Source organism: Rhipicephalus microplus, chromosome 2 (assembly GCF_043290135.1).
Source record: "Rhipicephalus microplus isolate Deutch F79 chromosome 2, USDA_Rmic, whole genome shotgun sequence".
In the NCBI taxonomy this organism is placed as follows: Eukaryota; Metazoa; Arthropoda; class Arachnida; order Ixodida; family Ixodidae; genus Rhipicephalus; species Rhipicephalus microplus.
The window spans coordinates 74,463,259-74,484,043 of record NC_134701.1 but is presented as its reverse complement, the minus strand read 5'-3'; the positions used below and the strand labels follow the sequence as shown (position 1 = coordinate 74,484,043).

Here is a 20,785-nt window from a genome sequence, read left to right as displayed (position 1 = left end):
ACGCTCGTATTACAATCGTGGCTCACGGCAGTTGATGGGAATTGTTGTTCAATAACCCTGTCGTGTCCAACATTCTTTTCACTTAAGGTTACAAAGCTGCATTCAATTCACGAACTAGCAGCAAGACCTTGCTGATTAAAATAGTTCTAGCTTGAATTCTCCCTGTATTTTTGGCGTTTTAACCGCCAGACTAAGTTTGACGTATGCAGCTGACACACGCTGGCCAACTCTGCATGTATAACATATTCACTACTGCATCTGTGGTTAATACAAAAAGAGCAAGTTTCGCAGTGCCGTGGACAGATAAAAAAAAAAGCCAAGCGCAGGGCGTCAGCAGAGAAGTGGTAAAGGGGCACTTGCCGCCCTCAAGCCACAACATCACTTGCCCCCACCTAAACTAGACCAGTGCTCTAACTCTTCTTAAACCACGATGCAACAATGGTTTGCATTCTCCAAGAGAAATCTTGCAGATGACAATGGCCAGGCGTTTATTCCTTCCCTCTGAACAGTAATCTTTCTATAACAACACCGGCTGCACCAGCGTGTCATCGCATGGGCTCTACGTAGTACAATTCTACACAGAATGCATTTGCTGCCACATTTCTCGTGACTAACAGGCAGCATGGCTACATTACCGAAGAAGCGCGGCGAGAATGACAACAGATGTTGTAAACCCCGCTTTATCTGCCCGGAATCGGCGTAGCGTTGGCTTCTCCGGAGTGCAAACGAACCACTTATGACCACGTGATAGCGCTCAGCGAATAGGGGTGATGGACTACTGTAGGTAGAGTGAGCGGCGTCCGGAAAACAGTGGCGCAATTCTGCTACCTAAAGGTAGCAGATACAGTAGCACTAGGAGTCGCAGCGCCACCATGCGTTTCTTTGGCTTTCTATAAACCTGACGTGTGCTCAACGTACACGTTGAAACTTGTCTAGGTGTCAGCTAGAAGACTAACGCCATCCATGGCTTCAAATGAAATTTCCCGCGCTCACCGCAGCACCCACGTTAGCGCCGTTCAACCCGTGACACCCGTGCACAATGCTGCTGCTTCGCACCCAATCAGGGTTCCCGTCAGGTGGACGGTCCAGGTTTTATTCATACGGACGCCGGCGGTTCACAATTTCTATAACTAAAAATATACGCCATATTTCAATCAGTGGTCAAAATCACCATATTAGAGTCTCATATGAATTGTGTTTGTAGTTTCTGCAGGAACCAGGACAGAATGAGCGACCTTCTTGACAATCCCAAAACTAAGAAGACCTTGGATGACATGTGGTCCAAGCGCATTCACCACTACGGGCAAGTGAACACGCCTGTGATGCAAGCGAGTTCTAATCCTCTTGAATACGTGACTCAGTCGGCAAGGGGCCTTCAGGTTGGTGCCACTGTCAAAATTTTCTGACTCGCATATCATGGTGATCCAATTAGCATTTCACGTTTACGGCTGTGCCGGTGAGTCAACGTTGGCCAGAAGACTCAAAATTACCAAACGCAAGAAGCAGAACAACTGCATGCTGCCGAGTCTGATCGAGAACAACATCACGCTTATGCATCCTAGTATAAATTTCAAGCTCAGTCACATTCTCATATGCAATTTCCCAAGCTTTGACAGCAATCCTGGTCATGGAAGATAAAATAAGAATGTAAAGCAGAGGTTCCACTGCATTTGTAACCATTGAATTAGGTACAACCCCGAAAAGGACCAGATGAACTGATCGGATCAGGATGGAAAGTGTGCTGGGAATTCTACAATTGTTTTTACTTAAAGCTTAGTTATTGTGTTGTAAATTTTCCACCTTTAGAGAGCGCACTCATAGATTTCTCTGACGCCTGTTCACGGATATTTACATTCAATGCATGCCTCTTTCTCTCGCTGAGGTATTTCACGAGAACACAAATGGGGGACTGATTGCTTGATTGATTTATATGTGGGGTTTAACGTCTCGAAACTACGATATGTATACGAGACGTGCCGTAGTGGAGGGCTCTGGAAGTTTCTACCAACTTTGTTTCTTGAAAGTGCACCCAAATCTGAGCTCACAAGCTTACAGCATTTTCGCCTCCATCGAAATTGCAGCCACCGCAGCTGGTATTCAATCCCACGACCTGCGGGTCAGCAACCGAGTACCTTAGCCAATAGACGACCGTGGCAGGGTGAAATGGTGAGACTGATCATGATGGTATCACAGAGAGGAATCGTTTCTGTTGGCCTTGAGAATAAAAAAAACTTGTCTTAGAAGAACGTTAGAGCCGCGTGCAGATCGAAAAAAAAATACTGTCCAAGGCTTGAGACGGGAGAGCTGTTTGTGTCTCTTTATTATATGCTAGTAAATTAAAACTGCTCTAGCATTTTGCGATTAACGCTTCTGCACACATGGTACGCAATATAACCAGAATCACACAGAAGAAACGAAGTAGCGGGAGCACGGTTACTCATAATAAAATATTTTTTTCTAGCAAAAACACAAGTAAATTGCAAGTACTGATTTGCTTAATCGTCTCAGTCACTTCAGCTTATTAACTATGCCTGACGTTTGCCAATTTATTCAAACTGTTAAAAACGCAACACAAGTTCATTGCCTGGCCTCTCGGCATGTAGGAATTTTCGCGACAGCAAAAATTCCGACAAGCCGACATGGTATGTAAGTAATGAAGTATACAAAAAATAATGTGCTGGAGGCGGGCTTGTCTAAGGTTGCGGACGGTGATAAGGAGATGGGCGATGATGTGACATTCTACGCGATGTCATTTGTCAGCACTCGGGGCTGCCGATTAATCTTAATCAGCGGGTGATAAATGTACAGCGACGTCGATTTTCATGTGAAAGACAGAGTTGATTCCTGAGCTGTTGCAAATCTAGGTAGAGGCACACTGTCAGTGGCATGCGTTGATCTCGCGGAACAAGGCAGCTTTATGGTGTTATGCGTGTTATAGGATTCCAAGGCACTAGTTCCCGTCTTTCGTCGCGAACACTAATCATCGACGCTACCGAACTACGCACGTAAATTGTTTCCGAAACTCTTGTTGCCTCAACCTGCATGCACACCGCCAATATCAAGCATAGCGTGCATCATGAAATATAACTTTCACGATATTTTCATAAAAGCAAAGCGTAAGTGAAATACACTGATTAGTAAAATTATACGATACCCACAGCGGCAAAAATGCTACCACTCATGTTGCAGCATTTATTAGTTGAGGGATTCAGGGCAACACGAAGTAGATCAATATTATTCATTCGGCTGATGTTTCAAGGAATGATTGATCGTTTACATGACGAGAGTTACTAGTAGATTGTATGCATGACGATGTAAACGCATAGTTTACTGTCTTTTCGTTGTGGTTGTTTGAAGCAGCGATAATATTCTTTTTTTATACTACAGATGATTTCCCAACTCGTGAGGGACAAGGCGGTCTCGGAGGGTACGCCCAGCTACACCGTACTCCACTACCCGCTCATGTTCGAGTCGATGGCTGCTGGCGTTGCACAGGCGCTAAAGTAAGCACGAGTCCTGTGCTTGCGAACATCGTTAGTAAAAACTGTTATGTCTGTTTGCGAGCCTTGTTCAGGAGCCGGTTAGCAGTGAGTAGCGCGCTACTGTGCTCGTGCAGAACGCAAATTCAATCAGTGGTTTTACTAACGCCGTTCAAGCCATTCTACAGAAGGGTAACTTGTGTCGCTAGTCCCCCCCCCCCACCCCCTCATCGCTTCCTGTGCCCAGCGTCGTAGTGTTTTGGAGAAACCAGAACTTCGGCCGATAACGCAAGCATTAGTTTTTAGTTGCCTCCGAATACGGCGATAAGTCGCCTGCAGCATAGAAACCGCATGCTAGAAGCACAGTTGCAAAGGGGGAGTCTTAACATGTGTCATGAGCCAAAAGGCTTTGCGAGATTTTGCGAGACCTGAGAGCACTTCACAACACTTTGGCGGCGGTGGCTCAATAAAAAATTAGAAATACTGAGTAATAATTGTCACTCGAAAGTCGCATGATCGTCATGTGAAATGTGTGATTGTCATGTGAAAGTTTGTTTCACTTTCGGCACACCGAAAGTAAAACAAACTTCATTCACAATTACGCCCGCCTGTAACATACCTGTCGTAATCTTTGAACTTAGCTTCTATTAGCGCGGCACATATGAAAAGGAAAGAGGAAAGAATACAGAGACGTCAAGACAGGTAGGCGCTAAACTTCCAACTGTTTATTTCATGCACTTGACACCCATCTTATACATGCGTAGAAACACGACTCATCTTGCACGTGGTGACATCCCAAGAAACGTCATTTCCTTATCTGTCAAAGCAATCGAAGGTGAACTCACACACAAGTTCCCCATTTTTTCTATTGCCTCGGCTTCTTTGATCTCACGTGTCAGCTGATTGCGAGACCGGCTGATAACGGTGCAGCTATACAGATCAGGGGAGCACCCACACCCCTTGCAGTGCGCCGCCAAGAACCCTCCCGCTGAAAGTTTATTTCTCGCGTTGTAAGCATGTTCCCGCAGTCTATCATTAAGACACCGCTTAGTCTGTCCTATGTAATATCTTCCACACGATAACAAGAACACGTACACAACGCAACACACACAATCTACATATCTAACCTGATGTTTCTTATCACATACTAAGCGAATAGAACTAATTGGGCAGGTCAACTTGCAAAGCTCCCCTAGTTTTTTGGGGGCTGAAAACACCACACGTACGTGAGCCCGCTGGGCTACCTTCTTCAAGTTATGAGAGACAGTATGCATATATGGGATTACGCCTATTCTGCTACCCGAACACTCCAACACTTGTTGCCTATCTTTCTGTGAAGCTTTGAGGATACGCTCAGCTACAGAGACCTGCAGCAGAACAGGGTACCCTGCTTCGGTGAGACCAGCGGGCTCACGTACGTGTGGTGTTTTCAGCCCCCAAAAAACTAGGGGAGCTTTGCAAGTTGACCTGCCCAATTAGTTCTATTCGCTTAGTATGTGATAAGAAACATCAGGTTAGATATGTAGATTGTGTGTGTTGCGTTGTGTACGTGTTCTTGTTATCGTGTGGAAGATATTACATAGGACAGACTAAGCGGTGTCTTAATGATAGACTGCGGGAACATGCTTACAACGCGAGAAATAAACTTTCAGCGGGAGGGTTCTTGGCGGCGCACTGCAAGGGGTGTGGGTGCTCCCCTGATCTGTATAGCTGCACCGTTATCAGCCGGTCTCGCAATCAGCTGACACGTGAGATCAAAGAAGCCGAGGCAATAGAAAAAATGGGGAACTTGTGTGTGAGTTCACCTTCGATTGCTTTGACAGATAAGGAAATGACGTTTCTTGGGATGTCACCACGTGCAAGATGAGTCGTGTTTCTACGCATGTATAAGATGGGTGTCAAGTGCATGAAATAAACAGTTGGAAGTTTAGCGCCTACCTGTCTTGACGTCTCTGTATTCTTTCCTCTTTCCTTTTCATATGTGCCGCGCTAATAGAAGCTAAGTTCATGGATAACCAACTCGCCCGAGCCACAACACTTCTGTCGTAATCATCAGCCGTCAAACCTTGACGCAATGTTACGACGTACACATGACATCAATTAGTCAAAGGTTCACCAGTCCCTGAGGCACTGCAGCACGACAGGGGGTTAAGCAATACTGAGAAGGGCGAGAAAAAAAAAGCTACGTTTCTGCAATTATGTTAGGCTAGCGCATCAGGCATCGTTCGAATAGTTCAGTCGCAATGAAAAGTTTTTGCTTTCATATTTTGTTAGTTCCCTCTGTGGCTGAATAATGGTGCATCGAAACGCTTCCGCCGAGCGGACCCTTGTCTCGCAACTCTGCACCAGCATTCCACTGGTGAAGGCGAGCTATTCAGTGGAGACAATGGACACGATGTCCAGAGGTTGATGGGCGACGCTGTATTATAAGCAACTACATTAAGAAATTCAAAAAAGAGGTCATTCAAATACACGTCTTTATATTAAATTGATTTTTGTGATGCTTCTTCACTAATATTTTTGTTAATAATCAGCTAGAATTTTTTTGTTTACGGTACCTGGGATTAATACATCCTAAATGACAAGGTTACTTGCAAAGTTTATAATCACTGTAGAAGTCTTGAAGCACTACTGCTTCTGTTTGTTCAAGTCACTTCGTTTCAGATTTTATCGGAGATGTCATCAGCAGTATTGATAAGTTTTCATGCATCAGTTTCTTTTCTATGTCATGGTCCGACCGCATGTTACCATATTATAAACGAGTTCATAGTTTTCTCAGCTTCCAAGTTTTCTCTAGCAGTTTTAGGCTGCTTACGTTTATTTTTTTTCTTCGAGCCAAATGATGCGCCTATCAATTCAATACAAATTACTATTATTTACTGATGGCTGCTACATCAGGAATGTATTGTTAGTGTCGTGATTTCAAGTGAACTGCAAGAAAAATCTTATTATGATCAGCATTTTCCGAGAGCCCATACTTGTACTTTTATATCTTCTTTATGGCACTGGGTAGATATAACCTAATAACTCAGACTGTGACGGCTATCCCAGTTCTCTGTATGCATTATACTTACCACGTACGGACTAAAAGCATTCAATATCGCCTCGTTACAATGTAACAGAAACCTTCAACTTCAGGCCGGCCAAACATCAGGCTGGCCCGCTCACTGGCAAAGTGAACTCATCGTTGTCTTTCAAGTGCTAGTCTTCATGGCCTTTTGTTTAGTGACACATACAGTTCCGCCAGCAACTATACCGCATCATAAATGCTTGATGCATTACCCTCCCTCCCAGAGACCATCATGGCAATGCAGATTCAGGATTAAAAAAGAAAATGCACAGACACACAAGCTGGCGGCGACGTAGCGTTCACAAAGTCAATCATAGGTTTCACGGGTGGTGAACTTCGGTAGAATGGTTTTATGTTGGAAACATGGTCGATGTCTGGCTGCGGTGATTGACGGCATAAACGAGCTATATCTTGGGGAACAACTTCGTAGTTCACTTCGCTGAGGCACCGTAGAACTCTATAGGAACCAATGTTGCGGTCAAATAGCTTTTCCGTACGGCCACGTTGGCGAATGGCAGTTCATAGCCAGACTTGATAGTCGGGTTGAAATAACCTGGCGATAAAAATAATTGTACCACTGGGATTCGGCACATTGCTCGTTATAAATTTTTTCGAGTGCGAGCTTGTCAGTTGTGTCCCCGAGTAGGATGAATTTGTTCGTGTTGACATTAATGTCGCACCTGTCGGATAGAAGCATGACTTCCAGCGTAGTGGCTGCCTGCCTGCCATGAGGCAAACGGAACTGTGTGAACCCGTTGGTTTCTTGAACAGCAGTGTTGTAGGTGAACGTGATGTACGGAAAAATGTCATCCCAGTTTTTGTGGTCTCAATCAACGTACATGGAAAGTATGTCGGTTATCGTCATGTCTAGTTTCTCGGTATGGCCGTTGCTTTGGGGCTGCTACGCTGTTGATTTCTGATGTGCGATTCCACTTAGCCACAGGACATCCTGCAGCTAAGTGGAACCACGCAACAGTGGAATTAAGTGAGCAATATCACTGGCGGTGCCTCATGGTAATGCCTTGGTTCCCCAGTAATGTGTCGTGTTATTAGTGGCGACGACGATGCACCTGTTTCCATTTTGAGACTTGGGGAAACGTCCGAGCATGTCCATACCAATATGTGGGAATTGTGCTCGTGGGACGATACATCTTAGCAACGCGGCTAGGCGCTGAGGTGGTGCTTTACCGCGCTGAAATTCACGACACGTCTTGACATAATGCTTCACGTCTTGTGTGAGTTTAACTAGGCCAAGGTGCGTGTGAATTCTAAATGGCTGGACGAAGGCTCATCATTACAGGCTGGTAAAATATTTGCACGTAGTGTGAATGGAAGGGCGAGCAGGTGTTCAGTAGCGTATATGCTTATATTTGTAAAGAACACCGCCACGCACACAAATTAATGTTGGCAAACAGCGATCGATCATGGAGGGCGTGAGTTGCCACCTTCAAGATATTTGTTGAATTGTTGGAGGTCCGCGTCAGCGTTTTGTTGTTGCGCCAAGCCACATGCTTTGATGGCGCTAAGAATGCGACTGTCGATGTCGTCGTCAGTTGAAGTCATTGTAAGTAGAGCGCGCGAAAGACAATCTGCATGCGTATTCTTCCTGACAGACTTGTAAACGATTGTACCCCAAATTCTTGAGGACGTGAACTTCTCCTGGCCAGATGTCGTGCAGGGTTCTCAAGATTTGCAAGCTAGCAGAGGGCATGATGACTCGTAACAACCTTGAGCAGGCGGCCGTAGAGGTATGGTTGGAACTTCGCTATTACCTAGACATAAAGTAGCCATTTTTTCTCCGTGATTGAGTAAATCGCCTCTGCGGAAGGTAATATCGGGCTGGCATAAGCAATAGCACGTTCGATGCCATCTTGCCGTAGAACGAGGGTTGCGCCAAGGCTGGTGTTACTTGTGTCAGTGCGCCGTTCAGTAGAGGTGTTGTCATCAAAATGTTCGAGTAAGGGTTGAGTTTGCAGGTGCTGCTGAAGGCCGGAAAAAGCGGCTCTGTACTCGGGGCCCCGTGCAAGGGGAACATCATCTTTCGTCAAACGAGCCAGTGACTCGGCTTTGTTTGAAAAATTTTACACAAAAACCTGCAGCAGGCGCAGAGACCCAGAAAGCGACGCGCATCACGTTTGTTGGAAAGTGGTGGAAATGCAGCAACAGTCAATGCCTTTCCTGGATCCAGCCGAATACCAATATGGTTAACCAAGGTGACCGAGGAACTTTAGTTCGTCGTAACCAAAGTGACACTTCTCTAGCTTTAATGATATGCCTGCCGCACGAATCGCATGAAAGACAGACTGAAGCCGCTCCAAATGTTGTTCGAAGGTTCGTGAAAATACATTGACGTCATCAAAATAAACAAGACTTAATTCCCACATAAGGCCAGACAGCACTGTATCAATTATCTTTTGGAACGTCGCAAGGGCAAGACGCAGACCAAATGGCAGCACTTTGAATTCGTTTAGGCCACCAGGGGTTACGAATGTTGTTTTTTCGTTGTCGCGCTCATCGACTTCGATCTGCCAATAGCCGCTACGGGAATTCATTGAGAAGAAATAGTGAGCGTGTAGAGGGTGGTACAGTGAGTCGTCAATACGTGCAAGAGGGTAGATGTCTTTCTTAGTAAATTTGTTAAGTTTCCGGTAATCCACGCTAAACCTTAGAGTACCGTCCTTCTTTTTACGAGCAAGACGGGAGATGCCCCTGGACTGGCCGAGGGTTATATTAGATCGTTATCAAGCATCTGCTTCACTTGTGAGTGCATATATCTCCTCTTGCTTATCTTGCGACACTCGGTAGGCGGGCCGACGGGCTGGCTGGGTGTTCAGTTTGGTCCGTTTTAATGAGGTGCTTCATGGTCGGCGTTCACTTTATTTTTGAAGTAGATGTGAAGCAGTCACTGAACATCCCTAAGATACTCAATATTCACTCCTTATGCTCACACGAAAGCTTTGTATTCATGTCAACAGTGTTGGTCACCGTGGGTCAAGTTGTACGGCTGCAGAAATTGGAGCAATCATTGAACATGCTTCACTGTCCATGGCTTCAAAGTGAGCGATCACTGTTCTCTTTGTCAAAGGCTGGTATTTGCCGCTGAAATTTGTCACCATGAGCCCAGTCATTCACTGTTTCAACTGAACTTTTGTATGGGCGACTAATAGCACCGACAAGCTAATAGCATGGACAAGTTTGCTTCGATGATACCGCTACTACTGTTATCTATGTCGGTCATTACAGTTACAAACTTACTAGTTCGTGGTGGAATTGTGACAACGTGCTCGACGTTACAATGTGCTGTTCCTTGTGTAGCAGCATTTCTCGGCGTCTGGGCATGGTTGTTGGAAAACGTTACAAGCGATTCTCGCAGGTAATTAAGTAACGGCTCCGTGCTCACGTAGCAAGTTAACGCTGAGGTTTACTTTCCGAGAACGTTCGCACAATACGATGAATGAACCACTTACAGAATTGCAATCTGGCAGTGCGCCACCCAAATGGCGTCAAGAAGTACCACCTGCTGACCACAGGTACAATCCATGCTCTCAAGAAGTAATTATTTTCCTCTGTGCAGCGAAGAGTTCAGCGATGATAACGGAGTAGTCAACGCCAGTATCCACCAGAGCAATAACCTGATGATTGTCCATTAGAACAGAAATGTTGGCAGAAACGCGTTTGTCGTAAGTGGGAGATGTAGGAGAAAGGGATTAGTCATAGTGCATTCATAACGTAGCGCAAAAAAAAAAAGAAAACGACAAGAGGGACACAAAGAACGACCCACCACAAGCGCTACTCACAACTTCAATGAAAAAATGAAAGGCAGGCATAATATATTTTCCAACCACGCTGGCGCAAGGATACATCAGGCTGGTTACAAAGGGCGCAGGCCAAAAAAAAAAAACACACAGAAAGTATGATAGAAAAAAATTGTTTAGAGGCAAACAGGACAAGAGACGTCTAGCCAACACAATCACTACCGTATCTGTTGATGAAGAAGGCTTGCAAAAGTTCACGTGCCTCTCTATCTTCACTCCTACCCAAGATTTTTACCCCATGAAACTTAGGAGAACATGTGCAGGCTTTGCAATACGTAGAAATATGCTCATTTATGCCCTCGTTCAAATTATTTGCGTGCACACTATGATGAACCACAATTTATTGTTGTTAACCACAATAAATATTTAAATTGCCTTACATGCACTTGGTAGTGTAGTTAGCATACGCCACTACAATATTTTGCGCATGGAAGTTCTGTTGTACTCACACGATGCAGTACAGCTTTAATAATATGTTACATGTAGATTCAATAACCCCTGTATATTAGGCTTGTTAAATATTGTTACAAGGCAGTGCGCATGGCTCCGCCGTCGTAGACGAATCGACGAGAAAGAAGCGGAATCTCCACGCGAGATGCTGACAGTCCTGGGGTGTCACACCTACTTGTAATTATTGCAAATATACTTGTTGCTCTGTTACGTGCTCTCGTAATGACGAATACACGCAACGGTTCTTTTGGTCTGGCCTGTATTGATTTGTGCTCCGTGATGTCACTGCTTGCGAGCGCTACCAGTTTTCGAGAGATGCGGCGCCAAAGATTCAGCATGACGATGTCTCCTTTGTCGAGCTATGAGTGGCTACACGAAAAGATCAGGACTAATAGAAAAATGATTGCTCTTGAGCGAAAAATTGAATTGAATTCAATAAATTTCCTTCGTTGCTCTCCGTCCGGCTGGCCTGCTTCATACTAGTGACATTCACCCGGAACCATGCTTCCGTGTCAGCCTCGACTTTCTCGCACCTTTTCCTACATCTGTGTCAGGCAACAAATGGATTGCTGTCGCAATTGACTGTGTGACCATATGCACTATTACTCGTGCCTTGCCAATCAGCTGCGCTACAGACGTCGCAGATTTTGTATTGAATGATGTCATTTTGCGGCATAGGGCTCCACGCCAGCTTCTTACGGATCGTGGCCGCTGCTTCCTCGCAACAGTTATCAACGAAAGCCTCCGTAGCTGCTTTGCCGGACATCATCTTACTACTTCCTACCAGCCCCAGACCAACGGTCTCACGGAGCGCCTTAACGCATCTCTTACATATATGTTGTCAATCTGCGTCTCTGCTGACCACCGTGACTGAAAAGCATCGCTCCCCCACGTTACGTTTGCATAGAGTTCGTCAAGGCATAACACTACCGGCTATTCTCTGTTCTTCCTTCTGTACGGCCGCTAGCATGCGTTGTCATTCGAAACACTCCTTTCTCTGATACTGTCCAACCAACGGTGCATGCTCCGTTGGTTGGAGCATCAGAGCTTCTAGAGCTCGCTTCGCTCGCCAAGTCGCGCACATTAGGCTCTGTGCGCCTCGGATCTCACGAAAATTCCGCTAGGATCACTGACACCGCGACGTTGACTTACCTCCTGACTATCTTGTTTTACTTTGGACGCCGTACTGACGTGATGGCTGGTGCGAGAAGCTCCTCCCACGATACAAAGGGCCTTACAAAGTTCACCGCAAGGCCACCGACGTCGACTACCTCATCAGGCCTGTTCGACCACAGCCATCTTCTCCTACACCACCTGCTGATGTTGTTCATGTTTCACGCCTAAAACGCTACTATACTGCCACTCCTGAATGACTTGGGGGCTCCGTGACGGCGCTTCGTCCACCGGGGGTTGATGTTACGAGGTAGTGGGCATGGCTCCGTTGTCGTAGACGAATCGACGAGAAAGAAGCGGGCTCGCCGCGCGAGATACTGGCAGCCCTCGGGTGTGAAGCCTTCTTGAATATTGCAACAATACTTCTTTCTCCGTTCCGTGTATTCGTAATCCGCGTGACAATATGCTCTCATTACACCAGGAGGTATATTTAATAAAACTGATTCTAATGTGCAACATTTTTTAAAATTCTGTTTCTCTTGATATCGGCATCATGTGATCAAGATTTGAACAGGAAGGGAATATTTTTTTCATTTAAAACAGAAACCAATTTCATTCTTGAATTTCGCATCAACACTATATTTTACTTTATTGTCTTCCATGCGTGTTTTGACCACATCGTTTCAATGAAGTTTTCTTAAGCCCTCAGAACAAGTTGCTTTTAGGGACAAATGATTACGCAGGTCCAGAGTGAAACCTCAAAAACCTCAAACGCATGATTCTCGTTTAACAAGCTTCTTAGTGAAGGAGTGTTGCGTTCAGCATCATAATTATTCTTAATAGTAATATACTATTACGAGAAAACTAGTTTCTCTATAGCGTCCTTTTAAAGGGGCCTTGACATGGTCACACGAGAACTTGTTTTTTTTTTCAGCGAAAACTACAAGAAGACAGTAGATTGTGCTAATTGAAATGCCGAAATTGGTGCATGAAAAAATATTTCGGTGCAAAAGAAGCCCCAGATCTCACCGGCTGTACACTCCGACCATTGCGTTGTCTTCTACCCCGCTGCTGAATACATCGTTTCGTTTCAGTGTCATGCATAAGAAAACTCAAACAACAAGATTTTACGCACAGCTGACGAAGAGTAATACCACTCGCCGGAATTGAGACACTCAAAAAACTTGCTAATTCTGACGTCATGGCTCGCGACTGTACCGTTGTTGCCTGACTCTCAGACCACTGTCGCGCTTATCAGAATATTCAATTATAGACCAAATACACAACGAAAATCGCAAAAAACTCGCAGTTTTTTTTTTCAAAACATGAAGGTCAACCAACCTAGTACAGAATATAGTCAAAATGTGTGTGCGGCGGTTTAAGACACAGAACGAATATATTTTCAAAGGCTTGCCAGTACAAAGCTCCCTTTCTTCATGCTTAAGTATACGATACAATTGCATAATATGCGGTAGAATGCACACAAAGCGAACCTCCGTGTTATCAATCAGCCAACGTTGACTCGCAGAATATAAACCGCCTATCTTGGCGTTTCCCCTCACTTCCTCGTATGGCGTATATTGTTGAGGCTGTCAACGGTCATTTCGTATCATCTTTTGAATCCCTTAGTTGACTATGCAAAATCTTCAAATGAATTGTAGCCTAGAGGTGAGTGCCCAGCGTGAGCAAACGGTAGGTAAAACAACATGGCGGCGAGTGCAAACCTGAAGTCACTTGACCTACAAGGATCGGAAATATAGACGTTTCGCGTGATGACGGTCAACCGCCTGAAAGTTTTCTGTGTTTTATGCGCACTATATTTATTTGCAGAAAGTACTAAAGCTTTTTTTTTCTCATAAAGAAACCACAGTACTCCCGATGAACGAATGCGTAAAGATCATAGCACTTATTTATCGACATCCAGGAACTATGCCGTAGACATACTGGTGGCCATTGGATACACGTCGTATACTGACTATGGCACAAAAAACTGTCGCATGGTGCCTCCAGTCCTCCACAGTGACGAGCTACTTGAACCATCTCTTTTGAACACCTCATACCCCGTTCGATTGGTAAGTCGACAGACCACTTCGTTTCTTTTTTAACATGCGTGATTGACACTCATGTAACAAATATCTATCTATCTATCTATCTATCTATCTATCTATCTATCTATCTATCTATCTATCTATCTATCTATCTATCTATCTATCTATCTATCTATCTATCTATCTATCTATCTATCTATCTATCTATCTATCTATCTATCTATCTATCTATCTATCTATCGATCTGTCTGTCTGTCTGTCTGTCTGTCTGTCTGTCTGTCTGTCTGTCTGTCTGTCTGTCTGTCTGTCTGTCACTAGAGGCAGGTTTTAGATAAATACTTGCCATGTGCTTGCGATAGTGTTCTCCACTTTGGCATATGAGCATGAATATGCCTTTAGGAAGCTCTTTATAAAAATTAGTTTATCAATGCCTATATACACATTTCCGCCTAAATGCCTGAAAACAACTTTTGTAGAAAGCAGTGTGTATATAATAACACTCTTTAGTCTTAGTTTCACAAGCCGTTTGAGGCTGTTTTGATTGTGGCCATACAATATTGACCGTTCGGAACTCTGTGTTCATTCGAGTCCTCTACTTCAAAAGACTCCCTGTAAATAACTACGAGCACCATATGTGGTGGCACTCGCCGGTCAGCGTAGGCCGCCGCGCTGACATGGCTTCCTATGCCACTCTTCTGAGACGATGTGCCCTCTGTCGCCACGCTCTTTATCCTTTCCGCCACCTTCGGCTCTCGCAAAAGCCTCTTCTCCCGCTCGCAGTTTTCACGATAGGAAACACACTTGGCTCCATCTATATAATGAACTCACTTCCTTACCCAGCCATCTTATTCCGTGGTGAGTCATTGGTCACTTTAAGGAAATTGCTTCTGTTTCGTCAAGTCACCTACCTCATGACACCATCATCTCACGTAAGAACCATTACTCCTTACACCACTCTCACTTCATCTCCAGAGGTTTCTTCTCGACCATTGACCCTGAACTTCTCGCTGCTCAGAGTACTGAACTCCTGGCTCTACTCGATTGCTTCAAGATGTCATTTGACTGTAGCCAGGCTTCATTTAGTCGCACGTCTGCCATCGTTCACCACATCGACACCAGTAGGCATGCACCTTTGCGACAGCGCCCATATCGAGTTTCTCACGGTGATTGCTTTGTCATTGATGATCAGGTGAACAATATGCTTCGACATGACGTAATACAACATTCAAACAGCCCTTCGTTTTTTCCAGTTTTACTCGTGAAAAAGAAAGGCAGCATCAGATCCTGCGTTAGTTATAGGCGTCTTAATAAGATCACGCGCAAAGACATTTATCTGCTTGCCAGATTTGATGACGCCCTCGATTGCCTGCAAGGAGCATACTTGTTTTTTTAGACATTCTATTTGGTTACTGGTAGGTCCCTATAAATGAAGCCGACCGCTCCAAGACCGCGTTTGTAACTGCTGACGGATTATACGATTTAAACTGATTGCATTCGGCCTCTGCAATACGCCTGCCACCTTCGAAAGTTTCATGGACAACACATTCAGATGCTTTAAATAGAACACATGCCTGTGCTATTCGGATGACGCCATCGTTTCCTCGGAGGACTTTGACTCCAACCTCAGCCGCCTCGCAAGCGTCCTGACTTGTCTTACAGACGCTGGACTGCGGTGGAATTGAAAAAAATGCCACTTCGCCACCCACTACCTTACTATCTTGGGGCATGTTGTTAGCAAGAATGGTGTCCGTCCTGATCCAGCCAAGCTTCGCACTGTCGCAGGCTTTCCCACGACGTATGCTCACCTACGGGTTCGATACTACTGGCGCAAAATATACCGCTTTCTTCGGCAATACGTCCGTTCATATTCCTTGTGCCAACGACGGAAAAACTTCCCTCGCATAACCACAGGGCCACTCCAGCCACTACCTTGTCATTCTCTACCTTTCAACCGCATCGGAATTGAATTGTACGGTCCCATCTCATACACACCAAATGGAAACCGCTGGGTCATCGTAGCCGTGGACCACGTAACGTGCTAAGCTGAAACTTTAGCGCTTCCCGAGGCCACAGCGCGACATGTCGGCTTGTTCATTCTACGCAACCTCGTCCTTCGGCATGGTGCACCGCGCAAGCTTCTCAGTGACTGGGGGCGTTCCTTCTTGTCCGAAGCTGTACAAGCCCTCTTGCGCGAATGCAACATCGTGCATTGAAAAACCACCGCATATCATCCCCAAACTAACGAAATGACCGATTGATTTATTCTCACACTAGATGATGTGCTCTTCATGTATGTTTCCGATGACCACACGAATTGGGACCGCATACTGCTATTTGTTACTTGTGCTTATAACAGCGCCATTCAAAGTAAGACTGGAACTTTCTCCCCATTCTTCCTTCTCTATAGTCGGAAATCTTCCTCGTTCTTGTACACTATCCTTCTGTATCGCCCAGACCCTTCAGAATCCATGACGTTGACCGAAGCCATCACTTATGCCGAAGAATGTCGGCAGCTAGTAAGTTCGCTTACCACGCACGATCAGGCTCACCAGAAGCACACTCATGACCGCCGTTCATCCCCTTCATCATAGGCCCCTGGAACAATTAATTGTATGGCTCTACGTGCCATCGTCTGCCCCTGAAAGTTCATACCCAAGTATGATTGTCCGTACCAGATCCTGCGCCAGATATCCCAGCCAACTACATTGTTGAGCCTATTCAGCCACATACAAACCAACAACGCTGCGGGTGTGAAACTGTGCACGTCGACCGTTTGAAACTTTACTACAACCCACCAGTCCTGCTAGTATCATAGGTCACCAGGATGGCTCCTTTTTGACCGGGGAGTGATTATAGCGACAAAAACGGGCACTGCTGGAGCAGCGAAGAAGACGAAGTTTTTTGTTGCCAAGGCTCGTGCTGCTTCTGATGAAACGACTGACTGCTGTCTCGTTGCTGTCCGGCACAATAAACGGTTGCCTTACCTGGGCGTCTCAATGTATTCCTACACGGCGTTTATCATCAAATATAATGGCATTTTTTCGTGTCTAAATAAAGGTCATGCATGTCTTCGTTTTATATCACATCACATCACATCACATCACATCACATCACTGCCTTTTCTTCAAGACTTCTCAAGGTGGTAATAATTAAGGGGTATGAGTTCAGTATAGCTAGGTTAATTCACTCGGTAAGAATGTTTGCTACAAGTGCAAGAACTTTGATCGATTAGTAATGGCTTCAATGGATCGGAATATGATATGACTTTCAATTACTCAGAAATTTATTGTACCTCTACTAAGACGTTAAAAGTCTGTAGCATTGTTTCTTCTGCCTGTTTGCAGCACCCAGAACTCGGTTTTTAATTCATAAATATCCAGCTTTTGTTTATCGCCTTTGCTTCCAATGTGAAAGGCCTAAAAGGCCAATGTGAAAGGCCCCATGATGCTTTAGCTAATGTAAAGAATCGAATGTTTTTAAGATAAATTACCAGACTCTAATATAATTGAGCGTGCGTAGTTTGTTGGTTACGATAACATTTGAGATGCGCTGTTCAACAGGTTCTCTAGGCAATCGTGTCGTCAATGATTACTAGAAATTTTTATCAGATAGATTTTAAGAGCAACTCTCGTCGACCCTGAAGGCTACTATGACCGCATGTAAAGGCTGAAAATGACACCACATTTACATTTACAAGTGCCCATGATGATTGTACACATCGCCTTTGGGTCGAAAGCCTTCCACGAGTTGATTTGAGAAAATACCCATCCATTTTGACATTTCTCCCGCTTTCCTTCCATTCCTTCGCTCTTCACGACGTCGGAAACAACAATACGTTCATAACTAATAGATAATTACCACCGAGATGACCACTACTATGAAACAAACCTTTCATCCTCATTCCAGGTAAGAGTTGTGTCAGCTTTGGCGAAGCTGAAGAAAGAACAGGCGGTCACAAGTGCCATCGCAGTGTCTTTTGGTATGGGTGGTCGCTGGTACACTCCCAAGAATCCGGACAGCCTTCCTGACGCCCCTGAAAATTCCACCCTCGGCCAACCGTGCATGACGAGCTCGCAAGGCGGTGGTCCCTACGGGCGCCAAATAACGAGCATTGGCGAAGTAAGTACGCGACTGCAAATTGTTTTCTAAATGTGTGGACAACGCTTGCAGCTTTTAACGAGAGTTAAAAATCTTGTTTCGCATAACATCCGCTGCCGGCATTGTAGGTTGTGAGCAAAAATAATCATCACCTTATACGTGAACAAAGAATCAAGAACGTTAGAAATAAAATAAATAAATGATAAAAAGTCTTGGAGCAGAGAGGGGACTGAACCAGAGAGGGGACTGAACCAGTGTTGTTTATATCCGAGTGGAAATTGAACCTGGTTCGTTTGCGTTGCAAGTGGTTGCTTTACCTCATGGCCATGCCTCTGCTTTAAAAACGGTGAAAAGAACTCATCTGTATGGTAATGTAGTAAAATTAGCTTTTATGCTTCACAAACACTCGCGTCCTGTTTACATGATTCACAATACAACATGAATTATTGCAGTAATAATGCGTGGTACATTGCCAACGGGTGCCAGAATACGTGATTATCATAGCAGCTCCGTGGTTGAAAGGCGATACCCCGCAACAGAAGGCACACACGCTACTGCGCTTATTTCCTTAAGGCCAGGTGTAGTGGCTGCGCAGCAAAGTCAAAAAGTTTCATGTACTAAGTCTTTGAAATACGCACTAGGAACCAGATGTCGCTATCGCCTTCAACTCCTAAAGGCGAAGCTTTAGGGTCCGCTGATTTTTTACAGCGAAAGCTGTTGTAAGATCACAACCCGGGTCAAGCGCGGCTCTGTAGTTGTTCATCGCTGCCGCCACGTCCGTAAACACCATCGCACAAAATAAGAGAAAAAAGGCACCAAAACACAGTGATACTCAAACCCGGGTACACTGCGTGCCAGCCCAGTATTCTACCACTGAGCTACGCCGGTGCTTGGTACTTGTTACTTGGCTCTTGAGTTGTCGGATACTACTTGCCATAAATGTCCCGCAGGCACACACTGATGAGCAAGACTGCACAGTGTGGCCCCTTCTATCTGCTAGAACAGCGCTCTGCTCTAGTCGAGACAGGTTTCTTACAATGTCTCACAGATGGCACAAAGATACATAAACACACACGTGCGCGCCCGAATGGTACACATACAGGTATTTCTTCTAACGCAAAAGTCGCATGGCCTCCAAGATGCACGCCACACGCTCGCCATGTCGGAGGCCATAAAGAGTCTCGCAATGCCTCACAGTTAACAGGTAACCTAGCGATTACCTATCGATTGCTGTTTGCTTGATCAACGCCTCTGAAAAGGAATGACATGTATTCCGCTAGACTGACACAGTTGTCCATTTTATAGCTGTTTGAAAGTTCCTGTGTGTTTTTAGCGACGATGACTGCACTATTCCGAACCTTTTCGACGTAGTTTGAGAGCCTCCCAAAGGCGCCTACAAATCACCGAATGGGCTCGTTTTCGTCGTGACACCTGTCGAAAAAAATGCGTTAAAGAGACTTCTTCTACTACATGGCATTTATAGAGTGTTTTTTCCCGAGGCAGCTGCAAGTAACATCGTAGCTTTTTCTTAGGACACCAGCTTGCCACACGAACGGCCTCAAGTCGATCTTCAATTGGACCGAAAATGTTATTCTTTGTTTTATTTCTTCTCTTTTTTTTTTGCTCACGAGCGATTTTTCCCTCACAAACGGTGCCGACTCTGAAGGCAGAATTTCTGTGAGGCGAGCTCTCTGACGCTATTGCGTTAAAAGAACAACGAGGTGTCACACGATGCGAATAGCGTAACGAGTGGGTCCTCCAATGCTCCAACCCAATAAAAAAGCTTGTTTTTGAACACCTGTTAACTGTGGCGCTTACCGACTTCAGGCACAAATTCTACATTGTCGTCAGTCACTGCATAAACATTGATTGATATGTGAGGTTTAACGTCCCAAAACCACTATATGATAGTCACTGCATAAACAATTGGCACAAAATTGCTTGCTAGTGTTCAGCGGATACCAGGTCTCTTAAAAGAATGACGAAACATAGCATAGCGAATGCCGGCCTGGTACCCAGATTTCATTATTATTATTATTGCCGCAATGGTTACTCAGCAAGTGTGCTTGAAGCAATTACCCATTGAGTGTTAAGAAATGGCTTTCAAAGGCCGCTCTTCTAATTTTCGCAGTAACTATGCTGCGCCTTCCACGCAGACCTCACGGTTTTATTTCCTATGGCCAGGTCTATGGTATATGTACCTTTATTTGTTTATTCACACTTCACCTACATCACTATATACTATTGCGTAGAAGATAGGAAATTGGTATTTATGACAATCAGGAATCGATACAGAATATACAGTACACATCTTGCTTGAAAGATATAAACACTTGAATTAGATTAAACTGAAGAACTTATAAACTACATTCCAATCATACATAATAAACTTCATAGCGCTTCTATTTAACAAGCCATTCTGACTGGGAGAAATATTTTGGGCAATGTTACAGGGAAAAAAAAATTAAAAAAATTCACTGTCAGTTTCATCGACACTGCAGTGCAGGAGGTGGTTCCATTCCTTGATTTGTTTCCGCAGAAACAACTACCAAAAGTGTTTCTTTTCTAAGGATGTTCTAATGTTTCTCGTGAACGATCTAGTCATATTGAAACAAAAGTTGGTACAAGGAAGGTGGGTTATTCAAAGTAAAATTCAAGAGAGAATAGCTGGTGAGCCTCTTGAATTCATTTAACAATTTCATATCTTATTGC

At 44.7% G+C, this 20,785-nt stretch overlaps 1 protein-coding gene across 1 annotated transcript in view; it reads left to right on the top strand.

Annotated features, from left to right (window-relative positions):
- LOC142785001 (uncharacterized) overlaps positions 1-20,785 on the top strand; it is a 109,205-nt gene that overhangs the window by 75,804 nt on the left and 12,616 nt on the right. The window contains exons 8-11 of the mRNA XM_075883422.1: positions 1,205-1,379; positions 3,388-3,503; positions 13,852-13,999; positions 17,882-18,094. Coding sequence (XP_075739537.1) covers positions 1,205-1,379; positions 3,388-3,503; positions 13,852-13,999; positions 17,882-18,094 — 652 coding nt within the window. The remainder of the gene's footprint in view (positions 1-1,204; positions 1,380-3,387; positions 3,504-13,851; positions 14,000-17,881; positions 18,095-20,785) is intronic.